Source organism: Rhamphochromis longiceps, linkage group LG2 (genome assembly GCF_057381845.1).
Source record: "Rhamphochromis longiceps isolate RC_006_pf linkage group LG2, R_longiceps_female_GT1.1, whole genome shotgun sequence".
NCBI classification, from domain to species: Eukaryota; Metazoa; Chordata; class Actinopteri; order Cichliformes; family Cichlidae; genus Rhamphochromis; species Rhamphochromis longiceps.
The window spans coordinates 35,837,117-35,859,798 of record NC_140558.1 but is presented as its reverse complement, the minus strand read 5'-3'; the positions used below and the strand labels follow the sequence as shown (position 1 = coordinate 35,859,798).

Here is a 22,682-nt window from a genome sequence, read left to right as displayed (position 1 = left end):
TTCCAGATGATAATACATGTTAGCATAATAGGTTACTACCAGCGTCAACACATGTTACAGTGTTGTAGCTGTGTTTGATTTGTTAAGGTGTGCTGCATAAGTTAATGTAATTGGGTTTTTTTGTTTGTTTTTTGCTTTTTGTTTTTTTGTTTGTTGTTGTTTGTTTTGTTTTTTGTTTTTTTTTTGTTTTGTTTTTTTTTTGGGGGGGGGGGCTTTTTTAAAGGAAAATGGGGAAAGAGACCCCTAAAAGTAAAACCTCAGTATTTTTTGCTTATTTGTTTGTTTTTGGTGTTTTGTGAAACACAGTTGAGGCAGGTAAGGAGCTTTTAAGTAAAACAGTTTTATTTTATTTTATTATATATTTCTGCTTTCTGTACAATCCATAGTATCACAAGCAGTGACACAGGTCTGCAATTATTTACTTTTTTCATTAATGCAAAAGGCCTTTGGTTTTGTTGAAGAGTAAATGTGTGTACTTTGGTAAGCTTCATTTTGAGAATAACTCCAAACTAGTAATAAAAATTGAAGACACATTACAGACCTTCTAAATTTGAATTAAGAACTCTGGAGTCAGGTATAAATTTGTTGTGTTTTGTTTTTACATCAATTTTTGAAAAGCTCATCATTTTTACTAAAGTATATTATTTTTTTTGCGGGTCGTATTTAAAATTTAAATTAAAATAAAAATTAAAAAAAGTTGGAAATATTTGAATTTATATATAATGGATATAAAACAAATAAAAGTCAGATTTTTGTTTTTGTTTTGTTTTAGTGATATTGAGTTGTACAGTACATGTTCAAGGTTCAAGGTTCTTTATTTGTCACATGCATAGTTATACAAGTATAACACACAGTGAAATGTAACCTGACACGCTCCTCGACATGTGCAAAAAACAAAAAAAAAAGGGGGGGGGGGGGGGGGTAGAGGAAGTACATTATATATATAGTATATATATGTGCTAATCTGTTGACTCTCTCTCCCTCAGCTGGTCGACACAATGCAATTTAAATTAACAGAGTTGGCAAAAGCCAATATAAACTAAATGTGACAGGAGGCATTTGGTGCAAAACCCTCCATTATTTAAAAAAAAAAAACTACTGTTAACTAAATAATGAAGCTAAGCTTCCACTTCAGCAACTTATCAGTGACATAGGTGTTTTTTTTAATTATTGTGTTTTTTAAATTAATGTAACTTATAGTTTAAGTATATCAGTAGAATATATAAGAATAATTACATAAGAATCATTTTACTGTCAACTCTCTAATTCAATTCGATTATATTTATTCCGTGCCAAATCACAACAACAGTCGCCTCAAGATGCTTCATATTGTAAGGTTGACCCTACAATAATGCATACAGAGAAAAACCCCAACAATCATATGACCTCCTATGAGCAAGCACTTTGGCGACGGTGGGAAGGAAAAACTCCCTTTTAACAAGAAGAAACCTCTGGCAGAACCAGGCTCAGGGCGAGGTGGCCATCTGCCACTGGCTGGGGTGAGAGAAGGAAGACAGGATAAAAGGGAGCCAGAGCCATAGGTGAGTAAAGAAGAAATACTCAATGCATCATGGGAATCCCCCAGCAACATACACCAATTGCAGCATAACTAAGAGAGGATTCAGGGTCACCTGATCCAGCCCTAACTATATGCTTTAGCAAAAAGGAAAGTTTTAAGCCTAATCTTAAAAGTAGAGATAGTGTCTGTCTCCCAAATCCAAACTGGAAACTTGTTCCATAGAAGTGATGCCTGAAAACTGAAGGCTCTGCCTCCCATTCTTCTTTTAAATACTCTAGGAACAACAGTGCAAGAGCGAAGTGCTCTAATGGGGTGATACAGTACTATAAGGTCATTCAGATAAGATGGGACTTGATTATTCAAGACCTTGTATGTGAGGAGCAGGATTTTGTAATAATAATTATGTAACTGAGTAAAAGTTGACATTTCCTTTTTTAAATAGCTGAACTGCTTTAATACCCCAACAAAACTGGTGATCTGTCAGACCTGTGAACGCTGGGTGAATAAAAAAAAGATACAGAGCCCTACGAAGATAAGAATTTCAGTTGTTAGCTTTTCCAATGAAGTATATAAGCAAGTTAAGATATTACATATCTGTAAAAACTACTCTCTGTTTCATTATGTTTTATTCACCCTTATTACGATTTTTTTTTATTATAATGATTAAACAAACACTATTAGAAATATATTTTCTGTGTGTGTCTTTCTGTGTGGAATTTGCATGTTCTCCCCATGTTTGTGTGGGTTCACTCCAGGTACTCCGACTTCCTCCCATAGTCCGAAGACATGCCGTTAGTGGGGTTAGGTTAATTGACGATTCTAAATTGCCCATACGTGTGAATGGTTGTGTTACCCTAAATAGCAACATATACTGATTTTCTTTTAAAACACTTTGAATTCAAAAAGTTTTTTTATTTAGTTTATTTGGCAGATTGCACACAAAAAAATAGACCCAAATAATGATCTCTCTTGCATCTAGTCAATACTATTTCTTTGTCTATCAACAAAGAATTTGTATGCAAACAAATTAACATCAAGGGGGTACTATTTGTGACACTTAATGCAAGCATATGGTGTGTATACAAAGAGAGAGAGTGACAGAATGAAATAAAATCATTAAACAGACCATTAATGAGTGACAATAACACATGATTAGGAAAGAGATCCTGTTTAAAATAACTGAACCAAATGAATATTTGTGGTAAACGGCAAATTTAAGCAAATACATTTTGTTTAAAATGAACAGAATACTACTGACAGCACTTGAAAATGTAAAAACAGTTGCAGTATTGGTATATACATTATCACTCTTTACAATGTGTTATAAAAAGGCATCTTTACTTACTGATTATATATTATTAAAGTTTGAAAATAAAATCACTCCCTACTTAAAAAGGTAACTGTATTTGAGTGAATAAACAACATTTTAATCTTTAAAAAAAACATATTGGTTCTGTGCAATAGACCCCTGGACACAAATATACCACAACCATTCATTAACATTTATTTAATAGAATGAAAAAGAACACAGTGAGAAAACCCTGTAACAAACTATTGATGTGAGATGGCATATATTTATTAAATCTGGACTATATACAAAAAACAATATTTATTATTACAAATTAATCTTATTTACAGTTTGAAGGGATTTTAAACAATCTCATGCACTTCTGTTTGATTACTAAAAGATATTCATAATTAACCACACTGAGATGATTGTGCATGTCTCCTTAGGTTTTAAAGAAACAAAGAGCAATTTTCAATATTAGGAGAAAACATTTGGTTGCAATTGAGGTTTTAATTTGTCTCTTTATCACTTTGTGGGTGAAACTGATAGCTCAACTTTGGGGAACCTGAAACCACCTCTTGAACCACTATCACTGCTAGAGGATGAAGACAGTCTTGATTTTTTAGCAGGTAGCGAAACACCTGCACTCCCCTCCATTCGTGCTTCACTGTCATCTCCCAGTGTCACTTCATATGAGCCCTTTGACTTTGAACCAAAACCTCCAAAAGTACCAAACTTAAGCTTGCCTTTCTTTCCCTTGACCTTGCTTCCGAGATCTAAAGAAATGTCACCACCTTCAGCCTCTAATTGAGCTGAAGGAGAACTAACTCCCCCCTCATCACTGAAAGAGGAAGATCGATGTCTTGATTTCTTAAAAAGATCAAGTGAGGCCGATTTGCCTTTAGTTGACAAACCCAGTCCAGGATCACCCTCTAATTCTATTTTTCCACCCATCATTTCCCCAGAATGTACACTTAGCTCTTTAGAGGTCTTACCTGCTTTTCCACTGCTACTTAATTCTGCCTCTGATCCGTGAAGGTCACTTACACTACTGCCCTTCGCTTTTGATTTGCCAAAAATTTTTGGCATCTTTACCTTAACTTTGCCTTCTTGTCTCAGCTCTGGACTGGGAACCTCAATATTTTGAGAACTGACTTGGCAACTAATAGATGGAGATTCTGTCTTGATGTCTACACTAGCTGCAGGTTCTGATTCAATATTTCCTCCACTTTCTTTGGTTTCCACCTGTGGCAACACAATGCCAAACTTTGGCATTGTGATTTTGGTAAATGTGACTTTACCCTCTGGGTACTGAAGGCCACCACTTGCACTTCCTCCTGAAGCACTTGCGTTTATTTCTGAATCAGTCCCGCTTTGCATTTTAATATTAGAAGATTTTACTTTCATGTTCGACCCTTCCAAGTTAACATTTGCACTATGACTGCCAGAGCCATCAATGGCAGATAAAGATCCATCTCCTTTTAGTTTTGGTGATTTTATATCTAATTCTACATCAGGAAAATGAAGCTTTCCAAACCGAGACTTCTTTGTTTTTGTTCCTTTAGCATAACTGTTTGTTATGTCTGCATTGATTTCTGTTGATGGTGTTTCTATGTCAACATCAGGTTTCTTTGCCTTTCCTTTAACTTTTGGAAGTTTAAATTTTCCTTTTTTCCCTTTTACATTGATGTCAATATCAGGGGCATCAACACTTGCGTCAGTGTCTGGGAAACTAACTTCTGTTTTGAGACTTTTTGGTGCTGTACTGGGCATCTTGATATTGGATTTAGACTCTTCGAGAACTGGGGTTTTCATTGCAAACTTAGGACCTTTAAACTTAGGAAAGGTAACAGCAGTCTTTTCATCATCATTAGAGATGTTAGCATTTGGACCTTTTATGTCACTTTCAAACATGGGCACCGATGCATCCACTTCACCTTTAACTTTAGGCCCTTTTAGGTCAATTCCAATATCGGATGTTTTAAATTCATTGTTGGGTTTGGGAATGTTAATGTTAATGTCGGGGCCCTGCAACTTAGGTCCAGACAATGATGGAAGTTTCATTTTGGGTCCTTTTGGTTTTGCATAGGAACATTCAACTTCAGGCACTGTAATATCAACTTTCGGTGTTTTTACATTGATATCGGCCTTGGGAAGGTGTATGTCAGCATCTGGACCCTCAACCTTTGGACCTTTCAAACCAAAAGATGGCATTTTAATACTGGGCATATTAAGTGCACTTTTGGGTCCTTGAATGTCAATCTCTGGACCTTGGATATCCATCTTGGGGCCTTTGATGTCTCCCTCAACCTTTGGAGCTGAGACATCTCCCTTAACTTTGGGGCCTTTCAAATTAATGTCGAAGTCTGGTAGACTGGGTCCTGAAAGTGATGGAAGGTTGAACTTTGGCCCTTTCAATTTTACATCAGGACCTTCAAGGTCTGGTCCACTAATATCAACTCCCGGTGCTTTCACTCTTCCTTCAATCTTTGGAACATCCACCTCACCTTCAACTTTGGGGCCTTTCAGATTGAAATCCACATCAGGCATGGAGATTTTGGGCCCGGAAATACCTGGCATCTTGAATTTTGGTCCTTTGATTTTTCCACTCGGACCCTCGATATCGAAGTCCGCTCCTTTAATGTCAACTTCCGGGGCTTTGATGTCAATATCCCCTTTAGGAAGGCTGACATCAACATCTGGACCTTCAACTTTTGGGCCCTTCATACCAAAGCCTGGCATTTTGAATTTGGGCATTTTAAGTCCTCCTTTGTGGCCCTCAATGTCAATATCTGGTCCCTCAATGTTCACCTTGGGTGCCTTTATGTCTCCCTCAATCTTTGGAGCGGACACGTCAACATCTCCCTTCAGTTTTGGGCCTTTCAAATTAATGTCAAAGTCTGGTAGGTTGGGTCCTGACAGTGATGGAAGTTTGAATTTGGGCCCTTTCAGTTTTCCATCAGGCCCTTCGACTTCTGGTCCACTAATATCAACTTCAGGTCCTTTGACATTGAAATCAGCTTTGGGAAGGTTTATGTCAACATCTGGACCCTCCACCTTTGGACCTTTAAAGCCAAATGTTGGCATTTTAATGTGGGGCATTTCAAATCCACCTTTTGGACCTTCAATGTCAACTTTCGGTCCCTCAAAGTCGACTCCCGGTCCTTTCACTTTTCCTTCAATCTTTGGAATATCCACCTCACCTTCAACTTTGGGGCCTTTCAGATTGAAATCCATATCTGGCATGGACATTTTGGGCCCAGATATACTTGGCATCTTGAATTTTGATCCTTTGATCTTTCCACTCGGACCCTCGACATCAATGTCCGCTCCTTTAATGTCAACTTCCGGGGCTTTGATGTCAATATCCCGCTTAGGAAGGCTGACATCAACATCTGGACCTTCAACTTTTGGACCCTTTATACCAAAGGATGGCATTTTGAATTTGGGCATTTTAAGTCCTCCTTTGTGGCCCTCAATGTCAACATCTGGTCCCTCAATGTCCACCTTGGGTGCCTTTATGTCTCCCTCAATCTTTGGAACGGACACATCAACATCTCCCTTGAGTTTGGGCCCTTTCAAATTAATGTCAAAGTCGGGTAGGCTGGGTCCTGACAGTGATGGCAGTTTAAATTTGGGTCCTTTTAGTTTGGCATCAGGGCCTTCGATTTCTGGTCCACTAATATCAACTTCAGGTCCTTTGACATTGAAATCAGCTTTGGGAAGGTTTACGTCAACATCTGGACCCTCCACCTTTGGACCTTTAAAGCCAAATGTTGGCATTTTAATTTTTGGCATTTCAAATCCACCTTTTGGACCTTCAATGTCAACTTTCGGTCCCTCAAAGTCGACTCCTGGTGCTTTCACTTTTCCTTCAATCTTTGGAATATCCACCTCACCTTCAACTTTGGGGCCTTTCAGATTGAAATCCATATCCGGCATGGAGATTTTGGGCCCGGATAAACTTGGCATCTTGAATTTTGGTCCTTTGATTTTTCCACTCGGACCCTCCACATCAATATCGACTCCTTTAAAGTCAACTTCCGGGGCTTTGATGTCAATATCCCCTTTAGGAAGGCTGACATCAACATCTGGACCTTCAACTTTTGGGCCCTTCATACCAAAGCCTGGCATTTTGAATTTGGGCATTTTAAGTCCTCCCTTGTGGCCCTCAATGTCAACATCTGGTCCCTCAATGTCCACCTTGGGTGCCTTTATGTCTCCCTCAATCTTTGGAACGGACACATCAACATCTCCCTTGAGTTTGGGCCCTTTCAAATTAATGTCAAAGTCTGGTAGGCTGGGTCCTGACAGTGATGGCAGTTTGAACTTGGGTCCTTTGAGTTTGGCATCAGGGCCTTCGATTTCTGGTCCACTAATATCAACTTCAGGTGCTTTGACATTGAAATCAGCTTTGGGAAGGTTTATGTCAACATCTGGACCCTCCACCTTTGGACCTTTAAAGCCAAATGTTGGCATTTTAATTTTGGGCATTTCAAATCCACCTTTTGGACCTTCGATGTCAACTTTTGGTCCCTCAATGTCAACTCCCGGTGCTTTCACTTTTCCTTCAATCTTTGGAATATCCACCTCACCTTCAACTTTGGGGCCTTTCAGATTGAAATCCACATCAGGCATTGAAATTTTGGGCCCGGATAAACTTGGCATCTTGAATTTTGGTCCTTTGATCTTTCCACTCGGACCCTCGACATCAATGTCAGCTCCTTTAATGTCAACGTCGGGGACTTTGATGTCAATATCCCCTTTAGGAAGGCTGACATCAACATCTGGACCTTCAACTTTTGGACCCTTCATACCAAAGCCTGGCATTTTGAATTTGGGCATTTTAAGTCCTCCTTTATGGCCCTCAATGTCAACATCTGGTCCTTCAATGTCCACCTTGGGTGCTTTTATGTCTCCCTCAATCTTTGGAGCAGACACATCAACGTCTCCTTTGAGTTTGGGCCCTTTCAAATTAATGTCAAAATCTGGTAGGCTGGGTCCTGACAGTGATGGCAGTTTGAACTTGGGCCCTTTCAGTTTTCCATCAGGCCCTTCAACTTCTAGTCCACTAATATCAACTTCAGGTGCTTTGATATTGACATCAGCTTTGGGAAGGTTTATGTCAACATCTGGACCCTCCACCTTTGGACCTTTAAAGCCAAAAGATGGCATCTTAATATGTGGCATTTCAAATCCACCTTTTGGACCTTCAATATCAACCTGGGGACCTTTGATGTCAAGTTCAGGTGTTTTGAACTTTCCTTCAATCTTTGGAACATCTAAATCACCTTCAACTTTGGGGCCTTTCAGATTGAAATCCACATCAGGCATTGAGATTTTGGGCCCAGATATACCTGGCATCTTGAATTTTGGTCCTTTGATCTTTCCACTCGGACCCTCCAGATCAATGTCTGCTCCTTTAATGTCAACGTCGGGGGCTTTGATGTCAATATCCCCTTTAGGAAGGCTGACATCAACATCTGGACCTTCAACTTTTGGACCCTTCATACCAAAGCCTGGCATTTTGAATTTGGGCATTTTAAGTCCTCCTTTATGGCCCTCAATGTCAACATCTGGTCCCTCGATGTCCACCTTGGGTGCCTTTATGTCTCCCTCAATCTTTGGAACCGACACATCAACATCTCCCTTAATTTTGGGCCCTTTCAAGTTAATGTCAAAGTCTGGTAGGCTGGGTCCTGATAATGATGGCAGTTTGAATTTGTGACCTTTGAGTTTTGCATCAGGCCCTTCAACTTCTGGTCCACTAATATCAACTTCAGGTCCTTTCACATTGGCATCAGCTTTGGGAAGATTTATGTCAACATCTGGACCCTCCACCTTTGGACCCTTGAAACCAAATGTTGGCATTTTAATTTTGGGCATTTCAAATCCACCTTTGGGGCCCTTAGCTTCAAACTCTGGACCTTCGATATCTACTTCCGGTACCTTTATTTCTCCTTGCATTTTTGGAATTTTGATGTCACCTTCAAGTTTAGGACTTTTCAAGTTAAAATCCACATCCGGCATGGAGATTTTTGGCCCGGATATACCTGGCATCTTGAATTTTGGTCCTTTGATCTTTCCACTCGGACCCTCCACATCAATGTCTGCTCCTTTAATGTCAACTTCCGGGGCTTTAATGTCAATATCCCCTTTAGGAAGGCTGACATCAACATCTGGACCTTCAACTTTTGGACCCTTCATACCAAAGCCTGGCATTTTGAATTTGGGCATTTTAAGTCCTCCCTTGTGGCCCTCAATGTCAATATCTGGTCCTTCGATGTCCACCTTGGGTGCCTTTATGTCTCCCTCAATCTTTGGAACGGACACATCAACATCTCCCTTGAGTTTGGGCCCTTTCAAATTAATGTCAAAGTCGGGTAGGCTGGGTCCTGACAGTGATGGCAGTGTAAACTTGGGTCCTTTGAGTTTTCCATCAGGGCCTTCAACTTCTGGTAGACTAATATCAATTTCAGGTGCTTTGACATTGACATCAGCTTTGGGAAGGTTTATGTCAACATCTGGACCCTCAACCTTTGGACCTTTGAAACCAAATGTTGGCATTTTAATTTTGGGCATATCCAGTCCACCTTTTGGGCCTTCCAAGTCAATCTCTGAGCCTTTTATATCCACCTTAGGTACCTTTATTTTTCCTTCAGCCTTTGGTATATCAACATCACCTTCAAATTTAGGACCTTTTAGTTTGAAATCTACGTCTGGCATGGAAATCTTTGGTCCTGAGATATTTGGCATCTTGAATTTTGATCCTTTGATCTTCCCACTTGGACCCTCAACGTCAATATCAGGTGCTTCTATTTTCACTTCCGGTGTCTCTATTTCAGTCTTAGGTGTTGAAACATTTATATCAGCATCTGGACCTTCAACTTTTGGACTTTTAAATCCAAATTTTGGCATTTTGAATTTAGATCCTTTGGCTTTTGGTGTAGACAGTTCCAAATCAAGGTCAACACCCTCAAGGCTGCCAGTTTTTCCTTTGAGGTTGATGTCGCCTTGTGGCAATTTCAACTCACTGTCTGGTGCATTTAGCTTTGGACCCTTGAAACCAAACCTTGGCAGTTTGAATTTCATTTTCTTTGAACCAGTTTCTGGAATATCAATTGAAGCATCTGGTCCCTCAATTTCAGGTTTTGATAGTTGAAAATCCCCCTTCATATCTCCTTTCAACTTTGGTCCCTTTAAATTGATGTCAACATCTGGCAGGGACATTTTGGGTCCACTTATTGTTGGAAACTTTACCTTGGGCCCTGAAAATTTTCCCTGTGGAGAGCCAATGTCCATCTTGGGACCGTGGACATCTACTTCAGGGATTTTAATATCGCCTTCAATCTTTGGAGCTGACACATCAACATCTCCCTTGAGTTTGGGCCCTTTCAAATTAATGTCAAAGTCGGGTAGGCTGGGTCCTGACAGTGATGGCAGTTTGAACTTGGGTCCTTTGAGTTTGGCATCAGGGCCTTCAACGTCTGGTCCACTAATATCAACTTCAGGTGCTTTGACATTGAAATCAGCTTTGGGAAGGTTTATGTCAACATCTGGACCCTCCACCTTTGGACCTTTAAAGCCAAATGTTGGCATTTTAATTTTGGGCATTTCAAATCCACCTTTTGGACCTTCGATGTCAACCTTTGGTCCCTCAATGTCGACTCCCGGTGCTTTCACTTTTCCTTCAATCTTTGGAACATCCACCTCACCTTCAACTTTGGGGCCTTTCAGATTGAAATCCACATCAGGCATTGAAATTTTAGGCCCAGATATTCCTGGCATCTTGAATTTTGGTCCTTTAATCTTTCCACTCGGACCCTCGACATCAATGTCCACTCCTTTAATGTCAACTTCGGGGGCTTTGATGTCAATATCCCCTTTAGGAAGGCTGACATCAACATCTGGACCTTCAACCTTTGGACCTTTCATACCAAAGCCTGGCATTTTGAATTTGGGCATTTTAAGCCCTCCTTTGTGGCCCTCAATGTCAACATCTGGTCCCTCAATGTCCACCTTGGGTGCCTTTATATCTCCCTCAATCTTTGGAACTGACACATCAACATCTCCCTTGAGTTTGGGCCCTTTCAAATTAATGTCAAAGTCTGGTAGGCTGGGTCCTGACAGTGATGGCAGTTTAAATTTGGGTCCTTTGAGTTTGGCATCAGGGCCTTCGATTTCTGGTCCACTAATATCAACTTCAGGTCCTTTCACATTGAAATCAGCTTTGGGAAGGTTTATGTCAACATCTGGACCCTCCACCTTTGGACCTTTAAAGCCAAATGTTGGCATTTTAATTTTGGGCATTTCAAATCCACCTTTTGGACCTTCGATGTCAACTTTCGGTCCCTCAATGTCAACTCCTGGTGCTTTCACTTTTCCTTCAATCTTTGGAATATCCACCTCACCTTCAACTTTGGGGCCTTTCAGATTGAAATCCACATCAGGCATTGAAATTTTGGGCCCGGATAAACTTGGCATCTTGAATTTTGGTCCTTTGATCTTTCCACTCGGACCCTCGACATCAATGTCTGCTCCTTTAATGTCAACTTCGGGTGCTTTGATGTCAATATTCCCTTTAGGAAGGCTGACATCAACATCTGGACCTTCAACTTTTGGACCCTTCATGCCAAAGCCTGGCATTTTGAATTTGGGCATTTTAAGTCCTCCTTTGTGGCCCTCAATGTCAACATCTGGTCCCTCGATGTCCACCTTGGGTGCCTTTATATCTCCCTCAATCTTTGGAACGGACACATCAACATCTCCCTTGAGTTTTGGCCCTTTAAAATTAATGTCAAAGTCTGGTAGGCTGGGTCCTGACAGTGATGGCAGTTTAAATTTGGGTCCTTTGAGTTTGGCATCAGGGCCTTCGATTTCTGGTCCACTAATATCAACTTCAGGTCCTTTCACATTGAAATCAGCTTTGGGAAGGTTTATGTCAACATCTGGACCCTCCACCTTTGGACCTTTAAAACCAAATGTTGGCATTTTAATTTTGGGCATTTCAAATCCACCTTTTGGACCTTCGATGTCAACTTTTGGTCCCTCAATGTCAACTCCTGGTGCTTTCACTTTTCCTTCAATCTTTGGAACATCTAAATCACCTTCAACTTTGGGGCCTTTCAGATTGAAATCCACATCAGGCATTGAAATTTTGGGCCCAGATATCCCTGGCATCTTGAATTTTGGTCCTTTGATCTTTCCACTCGGACCCTCGACTTCAATGTCAGCTCCTTTAATGTCAACTTCGGGGGCTTTGATGTCAATATTCCCTTTAGGAAGGCTGACATCAACATCTGGACCTTCAACTTTTGGACCCTTCATACCAAAGCCTGGCATTTTGAATTTGGGCATTTTAAGTCCTCCTTTGTGGCCCTCAATGTCAAAATCTGGTCCCTCGATGTCCACCTTGGGTGCCTTTATATCTCCCTCAATCTTTGGAACGGACACATCAACATCTCCCTTGAGTTTTGGGCCTTTCAAATTAATGTCAAAGTCTGGTAGGCTGGGTCCTGACAGTGATGGCAGTTTGAACTTGGGTCCTTTGAGTTTGGCATCAGGGCCTTCGACTTCTGGTCCACTAATATCAACTTCAGGTCCTTTGACATTGAAATCAGCTTTGGGAAGGTTTATGTCAACATCTGGACCCTCCACCTTTGGACCTTTAAAGCCAAATGTTGGCATTTTAATTTTGGGCATTTCAAATCCACCTTTTGGACCTTCGATGTCAACTTTCGGTCCCTCAATGTCAACTCCTGGTGCTTTCACTTTTCCTTCAATCTTTGGAATATCCACCTCACCTTCAACTTTGGGGCCTTTCAGATTGAAATCCACATCAGGCATTGAAATTTTGGGCCCGGATAAACTTGGCATCTTGAATTTTGGTCCTTTGATCTTTCCACTCGGACCCTCGACATCAATGTCTGCTCCTTTAATGTCAACTTCGGGTGCTTTGATGTCAATATTCCCTTTAGGAAGGCTGACATCAACATCTGGACCTTCAACTTTTGGACCCTTCATGCCAAAGCCTGGCATTTTGAATTTGGGCATTTTAAGTCCTCCTTTGTGGCCCTCAATGTCAACATCTGGTCCCTCGATGTCCACCTTGGGTGCCTTTATATCACCCTCAATCTTTGGAACGGACACATCAACATCTCCCTTGAGTTTTGGCCCTTTAAAATTAATGTCAAAGTCTGGTAGGCTGGGTCCTGACAGTGATGGCAGTTTGAACTTGGGTCCTTTGAGTTTGGCATCAGGGCCTTCGACTTCTGGTCCACTAATATCAACTTCAGGTCCTTTCACATTGAAATCAGCTTTGGGAAGGTTTATGTCAACATCTGGACCCTCCACCTTTGGACCTTTAAAGCCAAATGTTGGCATTTTAATTTTGGGCATTTCAAATCCACCTTTTGGACCTTCGATGTCAACCTTTGGTCCCTCAATGTCAACTCCCGGTGCTTTCACTTTTCCTTCAATCTTTGGAATATCCACCTCACCTTCAACTTTGGGGCCTTTCAGATTGAAATCCACATCAGGCATTGAAATTTTCGGCCCGGATAAACTTGGCATCTTGAATTTTGGTCCTTTGATTTTTCCACTCGGACCCTCGACATCAATATCTGCTCCTTTAATGTCAACTTCGGGTGCTTTGATGTCAATATCCCCCTTAGGAAGGCTGACATCAACATCTGGACCTTCAACTTTTGGACCCTTCATACCAAAGGATGGCATTTTGAATTTGGGCATTTTAAGTCCTCCTTTATGGCCCTCAATGTCAACATCTGGTCCCTCAATGTCGACCTTGGGTGCCTTTATATCTCCCTCAATCTTTGGAACGGACACATCAACATCTCCCTTGAGTTTGGGCCCTTTCAAATTAATGTCAAAGTCTGGTAGGCTGGGTCCTGACAGTGATGGCAGTTTGAACTTGGGTCCTTTTAGTTTGGCATCAGCGCCTTCGATTTCTGGTCCACTAATATCAACTCCAGGTCCTTTGACATTGAAATCAGCTTTGGGAAGGTTTATGTCAACATCTGGACCCTCCACCTTTGGACCTTTAAAGCCAAAGGTTGGCATTTTAATTTTGGGCATTTCAAATCCACCTTTTGGACCTTCAATGTCAACCTTTGGTCCCTCAATGTCGACTCCCGGTGCTTTCATTTTTCCTTCAATCTTTGGAATATCCACCTCACCTTCAACTTTGGGGCCTTTCAGATTGAAATCCACATCAGGCATTGAAATTTTGGGCCCGGATAAACTTGGCATCTTGAATTTTGGTCCTTTGATCTTTCCACTCGGACCCTCGACATCAATGTCTGCTCCTTTAATGTCAACGTCGGGTGCTTTGATGTCAATATCCCCTTTAGGAAGGCTGACATCAACATCTGGACCTTCAACTTTTGGACCCTTCATACCAAAGGATGGCATTTTGAATTTGGGCATTTTAAGTCCTCCTTTGTGGCCCTCAATGTCAACATCTGGGCCCTCAACGTCCACCTTGGGTGCCTTTATGTCTCCCTCAATCTTTGGAACTGACACATCAACATCTCCCTTGAGTTTGGGCCCTTTCAAATTAATGTCAAAATCTGGTAGGCTGGGTCCTGACAGTGATGGCAGTTTGAATTTGGGTCCTTTGAGTTTGGCATCAGGGCCTTCTATTTCTAGTCCACTAATATCAACTTCAGGTCCTTTGACATTGACATCAGCTTTGGGAAGGTTTATGTCAACATCTGGACCCTCCACCTTTGGACCTTTAAAACCAAATGTTGGCATTTTAATTTTGGGCATTTCAAATCCACCTTTTGGACCTTCGATGTCAACTTTTGGTCCCTCAATGTCAACTCCCGGTGCTTTCACTTTTCCTTCAATCTTTGGAATATCCACCTCACCTTCAACTTTGGGGCCTTTCAGATTGAAATCCACATCAGGCATTGAAATTTTAGGCCCAGATAAACTTGGCATCTTGAATTTTGGTCCTTTAATCTTTCCACTCGGACCCTCGACATCAATGTCAGCTCCTTTAATGTCAACTTCGGGGGCTTTGATGTCAATATCACCTTTAGGAAGGCTGACATCAACATCTGGACCTTCAACTTTTGGACCCTTCATACCAAAGCCTGGCATTTTGAATTTGGGCATTTTAAGTCCTCCTTTGTGGCCCTCAATGTCAACATCTGGGCCCTCAACGTCCACCTTGGGTGCCTTTATGTCTCCCTCAATCTTTGGAACGGACACATCAACATCTCCCTTGAGTTTGGGCCCTTTCAAATTAATGTCAAAGTCTGGTAGGCTGGGTCCTGACAGTGATGGCAGTTTGAACTTGGGTCCTTTGAGTTTGGCATCAGGGCCTTCGATTTCTGGTCCACTAATATCAATTTCAGGTGCTTTGATATTGACATCAGCTTTGGGAAGGTTTATGTCAACATCTGGACCCTCCACCTTTGGACCTTTAAAGCCAAATGTTGGCATTTTAATTTTGGGCATTTCAAATCCACCTTTTGGACCTTCGATGTCAACTTTTGGTCCCTCAATGTCAACTCCCGGTGCTTTCACTTTACCTTCAATCTTTGGAATATCCACCTCACCTTCAACTTTGGGGCCTTTCAGATTGAAATCTACATCAGGCATTGAAATTTTGGGCCCGGATAAACTTGGCATCTTGAATTTTGGTCCTTTGATCTTTCCACTCGGACCCTCGACATCAATGTCAGCTCCTTTAATGTCAACGTCGGGTGCTTTGATGTCAATATCCCCTTTAGGAAGGCTGACATCAACATCTGGACCTTCAACTTTTGGACCCTTCATACCAAAGCCTGGCATTTTGAATTTGGGCATTTTAAGTCCTCCTTTGTGGCCCTCAATGTCAACATCTGGTCCTTCAATGTCCACCTTGGGTGCCTTTATGTCTCCCTCAATCTTTGGAACGGACACATCAACATCTCCCTTGATTTTGGGCCCTTTCAAATTAATGTCAAAGTCTGGTAGGCTGGGTCCTGACAGTGATGGCAGTTTGAACTTGGGTCCTTTGAGTTTGGCATCAGGGCCTTCGATTTCTGGTCCACTAATATCAATTTCAGGTGCTTTGATATTGACATCAGCTTTGGGAAGGTTTATGTCAACATCTGGACCCTCCACCTTTGGACCTTTAAAGCCAAATGTTGGCATTTTAATTTTGGGCATTTCAAATCCACCTTTTGGACCTTCGATGTCAACTTTTGGTCCCTCAATGTCAACTCCCGGTGCTTTCACTTTTCCTTCAATCTTTGGAATATCCACCTCACCTTCAACTTTGGGGCCTTTCAGATTGAAATCTACATCAGGCATTGAAATTTTGGGCCCGGATAAACTTGGCATCTTGAATTTTGATCCTTTGATCTTTCCACTCGGACCCTCGACATCAATGTCTGCTCCTTTAATGTCAACGCCGGGTGCTTTGATGTCAATATTCCCTTTAGGAAGGCTGACATCAACATCTGGACCTTCAACTTTTGGACCCTTCATACCAAAGCCTGGCATTTTGAATTTGGGCATTTTTAGCCCTCCTTTGTGGCCCTCAATGTCAACATCTGGTCCCTCAATGTCCACCTTGGGTGCCTTTATGTCTCCCTCAATCTTTGGAGCGGACACGTCAACATCTCCCTTGAGTTTGGGCCCTTTCAAATTAATGTCAAAATCTGGTAGGCTGGGTCCTGACAGTGATGGCAGTTTAAATTTGGGTCCTTTTAGTTTGGCATCAGGGCCTTCGATTTCTGGTCCACTAATATCAACTTCAGGTCCTTTGACATCAGCTTTGGGAAGGTTTATGTCAACATCTGGACCCTCCACCTTTGGACCTTTAAAGCCAAATGTTGGCATTTTAATTTTGGGCATTTCAAATCCACCTTTTGGACCTTCGATGTCAACTTTCGGTCCCTCAATGTCAACTCCCGGTGCTTTCACTTTTCCTTCAATCTTTGGAATATCCACCTCACCTTCAACTTTGGGGCCTTTCAGATTGAAATCCACATCAGGCATTGAAATTTTGGGCCCGGATAAACTTGGCATCTTGAATTTTGGTCCTTTGATCTTTCCACTCGGACCCTCCACATCAATGTCAGCTCCTTTAATGTCAACTTCGGGGGCTTTGATGTCAATATCCCCTTTAGGAAGGCTGACATCAACATCTGGACCTTCAACTTTTGGACCCTTCATACCAAAGCCTGGCATTTTGAATTTGGGCATTTTAAGTCCTCCTTTGTGGCCCTCAATGTCAACATCTGGTCCCTCAATGTCCACCTTGGGTGCCTTTATGTCTCCCTCAATCTTTGGAGCGGACACATCAACATCTCCCTTGAGTTTGGGCCCTTTCAAATTAATGTCAAAATCTGGTAGGCTGGGTCCTGACAGTGATGGCAGTTTGAATTTGGGTCCTTTGAGTTTGGCATCAGGGCCTTCGATTTCTGGTCCACTAATATCAACTTCAGGTGCTTTGACATTGAAATCAGCTTTGGGAAGGTTTATGTCAACATCTGGACCCTCCACCTTTGGACCTTTAAGGCCAAATGTTGGCATTTTAATTTTGGGCATTTCAAATCCACCTTTTGGACCTTCAATATCAACTTTTGGTCCCTCAATGTCGACTCCTGGTGCTTTCACTTTTCCTTCAATCTTTGGAACATCCACCTCACCTTCAACTTTGGGGCCTTTCAGATTGAAATCTACATCAGGCATTGAAATTTTAGGCCCAGATATCCCTGGCATCTTGAATTTTGGTCCTTTGATCTTTCCACTCGGACCCTCGACATCAATGTCCACTCCTTTAATGTCAACTTCAGGGGCTTTGATGTCAATATCCCCTTTAGGAAGGCTGACATCAACATCTGGACCTTCAACTTTTGGACCCTTCATACCAAAGCCTGGCATTTTGAATTTGGGCATTTTAAGTCCTCCTTTGTGGCCCTCAATGTCAACATCTGGTCCCTCAATGTCCACCTTGGGTGCCTTTATGTCTCCCTCAATCTTTGGAACTGACACATCAACATCTCCCTTGAGTTTGGGCCCTTTCAAATTAATGTCAAAATCTGGTAGGCTGGGTCCTGACAGTGATGGCAGTTTGAATTTGGGTCCTTTTAGTTTTCCATCAGGGCCTTCTATTTCTGGTCCACTAATATCAATTTCAGGTCCTTTGACATTGACATCAGCTTTGGGAAGGTTTATGTCAACATCTGGACCCTCCACCTTTGGACCTTTAAGGCCAAATGTTGGCATTTTTATTTTGGGCATTTCAAATCCACCTTTTGGACCTTCGATGTCAACTTTTGGTCCCTCAATGTCGACTCCTGGTGCTTTCACTTTTCCTTCAATCTTTGGAACATCCACCTCACCTTCAACTTTGGGGCCTTTCAGATTGAAATCCACATCAGGCATTGAAATTTTAGGCCCAGATATTCCTGGCATCTTGAATTTTGGTCCTTTGATCTTTCCACTCGGACCCTCGACATCAATGTCAGCTCCTTTAATGTCAACGCCGGGTGCTTTGATGTCAATATCCCCTTTAGGAAGGCTGACATCAACATCTGGACCTTCAACTTTTGGACCCTTCATACCAAAGCCTGGCATTTTGAATTTGGGCATTTTAAGTCCTCCTTTGTGGCCCTCAATGTCAACATCTGGTCCCTCAATGTCCACCTTGGGTGCCTTTATGTCTCCCTCAATCTTTGGAGCGGACACATCAACATCTCCCTTGAGTTTGGGCCCTTTCAAATTAATGTCAAAATCTGGTAGGCTGGGTCCTGACAGTGATGGCAGTTTGAATTTGGGTCCTTTGAGTTTGGCATCAGGGCCTTCGATTTCTGGTCCTTTAATATCAACTTCAGGTCCTTTCACATTTAAATCAGCTTTGGGAAGGTTTATGTCAACATCTGGACCCTCTACTTTTGGACCTTTAAAGCCAAATGTTGGCATTTTAATTTTGGGCATTTCAAATCCACCTTTTGGACCCTCGATGTCAACTTTTGGTCCCTCAATGTCAACTCCCGGTGCTTTCACTTTTCCTTCAATCTTTGGAACATCCACCTCACCTTCAACTTTGGGGCCTTTCAGATTGAAATCGACATCAGGCATGGAAATTTTAGGCCCGGACATACCTGACATCTTGAATTTTGGTCCTTTGATCTTTCCACTCGGACCCTCGACATCAATGTCTCCTCCTTTAATGTCAACGTCGGGTGCATTGATGTCAATATCCCCTTTAGGAAGGCTGACATCAACATCTGGACCTTCAACTTTTGGACCCTTCATACCAAAGCCTGGCATTTTGAATTTGGGCATTTTAAGTCCTCCTTTGTGGCCCTCAATGTCAACATCTGGTCCCTCAATGTCCACCTTGGGTGCCTTTATGTCTCTCTCAATCTTTGGAGCGGACACATCAACATCTCCCTTGAGTTTTGGGCCTTTCAAATTAATGTCAAAATCTGGTAGGCTGGGTCCTGACAGTGATGGCAGTTTGAACTTGGGTCCTTTGAGTTTGGCATCAGGGCCTTCGATTTCTGGTCCACTAATATCAATTTCAGGTGCTTTGATATTGACATCAGCTTTGGGAAGGTTTATGTCAACATCTGGACCCTCTACTTTTGGACCTTTAAAGCCAAATGTTGGCATTTTAATTTTGGGCATTTCAAATCCACCTTTTGGACCCTCGATGTCAACTTTTGGTCCCTCAATGTCAACTCCCGGTGCTTTCACTTTTCCTTCAATCTTTGGAACATCCACCTCACCTTCAACTTTGGGGCCTTTCAGATTGAAATCGACATCAGGCATGGAAATTTTAGGCCCGGACATACCTGACATCTTGAATTTTGGTCCTTTGATCTTTCCACTCGGACCCTCGACATCAATGTCTCCTCCTTTAATGTCAACGTCGGGTGCATTGATGTCAATATCCCCTTTAGGAAGGCTGACATCAACATCTGGACCTTCAACTTTTGGACCCTTCATACCAAAGCCTGGCATTTTGAATTTGGGCATTTTAAGTCCTCCTTTGTGGCCCTCAATGTCAACATCTGGTCCCTCAATGTCCACCTTGGGTGCCTTTATGTCTCTCTCAATCTTTGGAGCGGACACATCAACATCTCCCTTGAGTTTTGGGCCTTTCAAATTAATGTCAAAATCTGGTAGGCTGGGTCCTGACAGTGATGGCAGTTTGAATTTGGGTCCTTTGAGTTTGGCATCAGGGCCTTCTATTTCTGGTCCTCTAATATCAACTTCAGGTGCTTTGATATTGACATCAGCTTTGGGAAGGTTTATGTCAACATCTGGACCCTCCACCTTTGGACCTTTAAAGCCAAATGTTGGCATTTTAATTTTGGGCATTTCAAATCCACCTTTTGGACCTTCGATGTCAACTTTCGGTCCCTCAATGTCAACTCCCGGTGCTTTCACTTTTCCTTCAATCTTTGGAATATCCACCTCACCTTCAACTTTGGGGCCTTTCAGATTGAAATCCACATCAGGCATGGAAACTTTGGGCCCGGATATACCTGACATCTTGAATTGTGGTCCTTTGATCTTTCCACTCGGACCCTCAACATCAATGTCTGCTCCTTTAATATCAATGTTGGGTGCTTTGATTTCAATATCACCTTTAGGAAGGCTGACATCAACATCTGGACCTTCAACCTTTGGACCTTTCACACCAAAGGATGACATTTCAACTTTGGGCATTTTAAGTCCTCCTTTATGGCCCTCAATATTAACATATCTTCCTTCAATGTCCACTTTTGGAGCTTGTAGGTCTCCCTCAATCTTTGGAGCTGATACAGTAACATCTCCCTTGAGTTTTGCCCCTTTTACAGTGTTGTTGAACTCCTCCAATTTGGGTCCCCGTGATGATGATACATCGACTTCAGGTGCTTTAACATTAATTTCAGTCTTGGAAAGGTTAATATTCACATCCTGACCTTCAGGCTTTGGACCTTTTATGCAAAGAGATGGCATTTTAATATTGGACATAATAAGTCCACTGGTTTGGCCTTCACTGTCAATTTCTTTTCCTTCAATCTTCATTTTTGGAGTTTTTATATCCCTCTCAAGGTTTGGTACATCAACATTTCCCTTCATTTTGGGACCTTTCACACTCATGTCCAAATCTTTCAGTTTAGTTCCCGACAATGATGGTAGTTCTATTTTTGATCCTTTGAGATTCACATCAAGGTCTTCTGTGTCCACTTGCGGTCCTGTAATATCAAAATCAGGTGCTTTAACATCAATACCAGTCCTGGGAAGGTTTATCTCTAGACCTTTGACATCAATCTCGTGTGTTTTTATCTCCCCTTTTATCCCTGCTTTATTTTCAACTTTAGGTATTTTGGTGTCAGTTTTGGATTTGGAAAGTTTTAGATCAACATCTAGACGCTCTGCTTTTGGAACTCCAAATTCTGCAGCAGGCACTGTGACATTTACTTGTGTTCTTTTAATATCAACACTGGGTCCTTTAATTTTTACATCCTTACTGTCAATAGAAGGTTTTATTGCTTTAATGTCAGCTTCAGGAATTTGTACATGAGCGTTTGTTCCCTCTTTCCTCTCAGTGTCTGTATTTGAACCTTTAATGTCAAATTTCAGTCCTGCTGTTTTTCTCTCACCAGTTAAATCACCTTTTCCCTCAACCTTGTTCAGCCCAGATATGGATGGAACATTAACATCCATTTTGTATTTGCTATCAGTTGTTGGGAGTTTGATTTGAATATTAGAGTTGATTTCAGCACTTCCGATGTCACTTTCAGACTCTGAATGTCTTACACTCAAAACTGACCCTTCAGTGTTGGCTCTGGGGCCCTTGATCTGAACACCGGCTCCTTTGATGACCAGTTCAGATTTTTTTGAAGAAAGTCCCGAGGTAACATTATCTAATGTTATTGTTGATTTTTCTATCCTGCCATCTTTCAAATTTGCACCAGTATCTGTCGACCCTCCTATTCTGATATGTGGAATGTCAGTACTACCTGATCCTTTCGTCTGCAGGGGACTGATTGTAATTCCAGATATCTTAACTTTTGTCCTCTCATCTAAAGTACTGTCTGAACTTCCCATCTGTGTTTTCTCTGTGGTTGCAGTCAAAATTTTCATTCCTTTTCCTGGTAAAGACAGTCTACCCGACCCTCCGTTTTCGTCAGTTGAAATTATCCCAGCACCCCCTGACCCAGCTGTAACATGGCTGCCAGCAGTGTTTTTGTTGTCTCTTAGTGTCACAGTCATTTCTGAATCCTGAACACTTTCATCTCCTTGCTCACTACTCCCTCTTGAAGTTTCAGTGCCTTCATGGCATTTACTACCTGTTACTCCAAAGCTAGGAACCTTAAATCTAAGATCACTTCTTTCTTTTTCCTCTCCTATATGCGTTGTAGTTTGAACCCCACCATTGCCCCAGCGTGTCACAGTGGAAGTGATATTTGGCCCAGTGTAAGTTATGTCGCCTGACTCAAAAACACCTTCTTCTGCTCCCATTTTACCTGAAGGGCTGCCATGTGAGATTCTGATATGAGAAGATCCATCTCCAGATTCGTGCCTTAGCCCTTTGACGTCTGGGCTTGAAAGTTCAAGTTGCTCACTTATGCCACTTGGCATATCTACTGTGTAAGTAGTGATACGACGAGTGATGGTAGTAATTGTGCTGCCATCGCTGCTTGTGCTGCTGTGCCGCTCCGTGCGAACATCCACTCCCTCTGCAAGGTCTTCAGATTTCAGCCTTGGTTTTATCTTTCTTGTGTATATTCGCTTATAATCTTCATCATCCCCACTCTGTTGATTGAATGACACAAACATGCAAGTGTTACAGCACACCCTGTTTTAGTCCACTAGCTTTCCTGCAGACATATGAGTGATAATGTAGTTGGT

At 41.8% G+C, this 22,682-nt stretch overlaps 1 protein-coding gene across 2 annotated transcripts in view; it reads right to left on the bottom strand.

Annotated features, from left to right (window-relative positions):
- Nucleotides 1-2,410: 2,410 nt before the first annotated feature.
- The window catches only part of ahnak (AHNAK nucleoprotein), a 32,169-nt gene continuing 11,897 nt past the window's right edge, over nt 2,411-22,682 (bottom strand). Inside the window, exons 6-7 of one of the 2 annotated variants that reach the window (XM_085426165.1) lie at nt 22,298-22,586; nt 2,411-21,022 (exon numbers count right to left, since the gene is read on the bottom strand). In XM_085426165.1, the coding sequence (XP_085282291.1) occupies nt 3,333-21,022; nt 22,298-22,586 (17,979 nt within the window). In that variant the 3' untranslated portion in view covers nt 2,411-3,332. Of the gene's footprint in view, nt 22,587-22,682 lie in introns of both variants that reach the window. The other variant, XM_085426156.1, reaches the window with a different exon arrangement.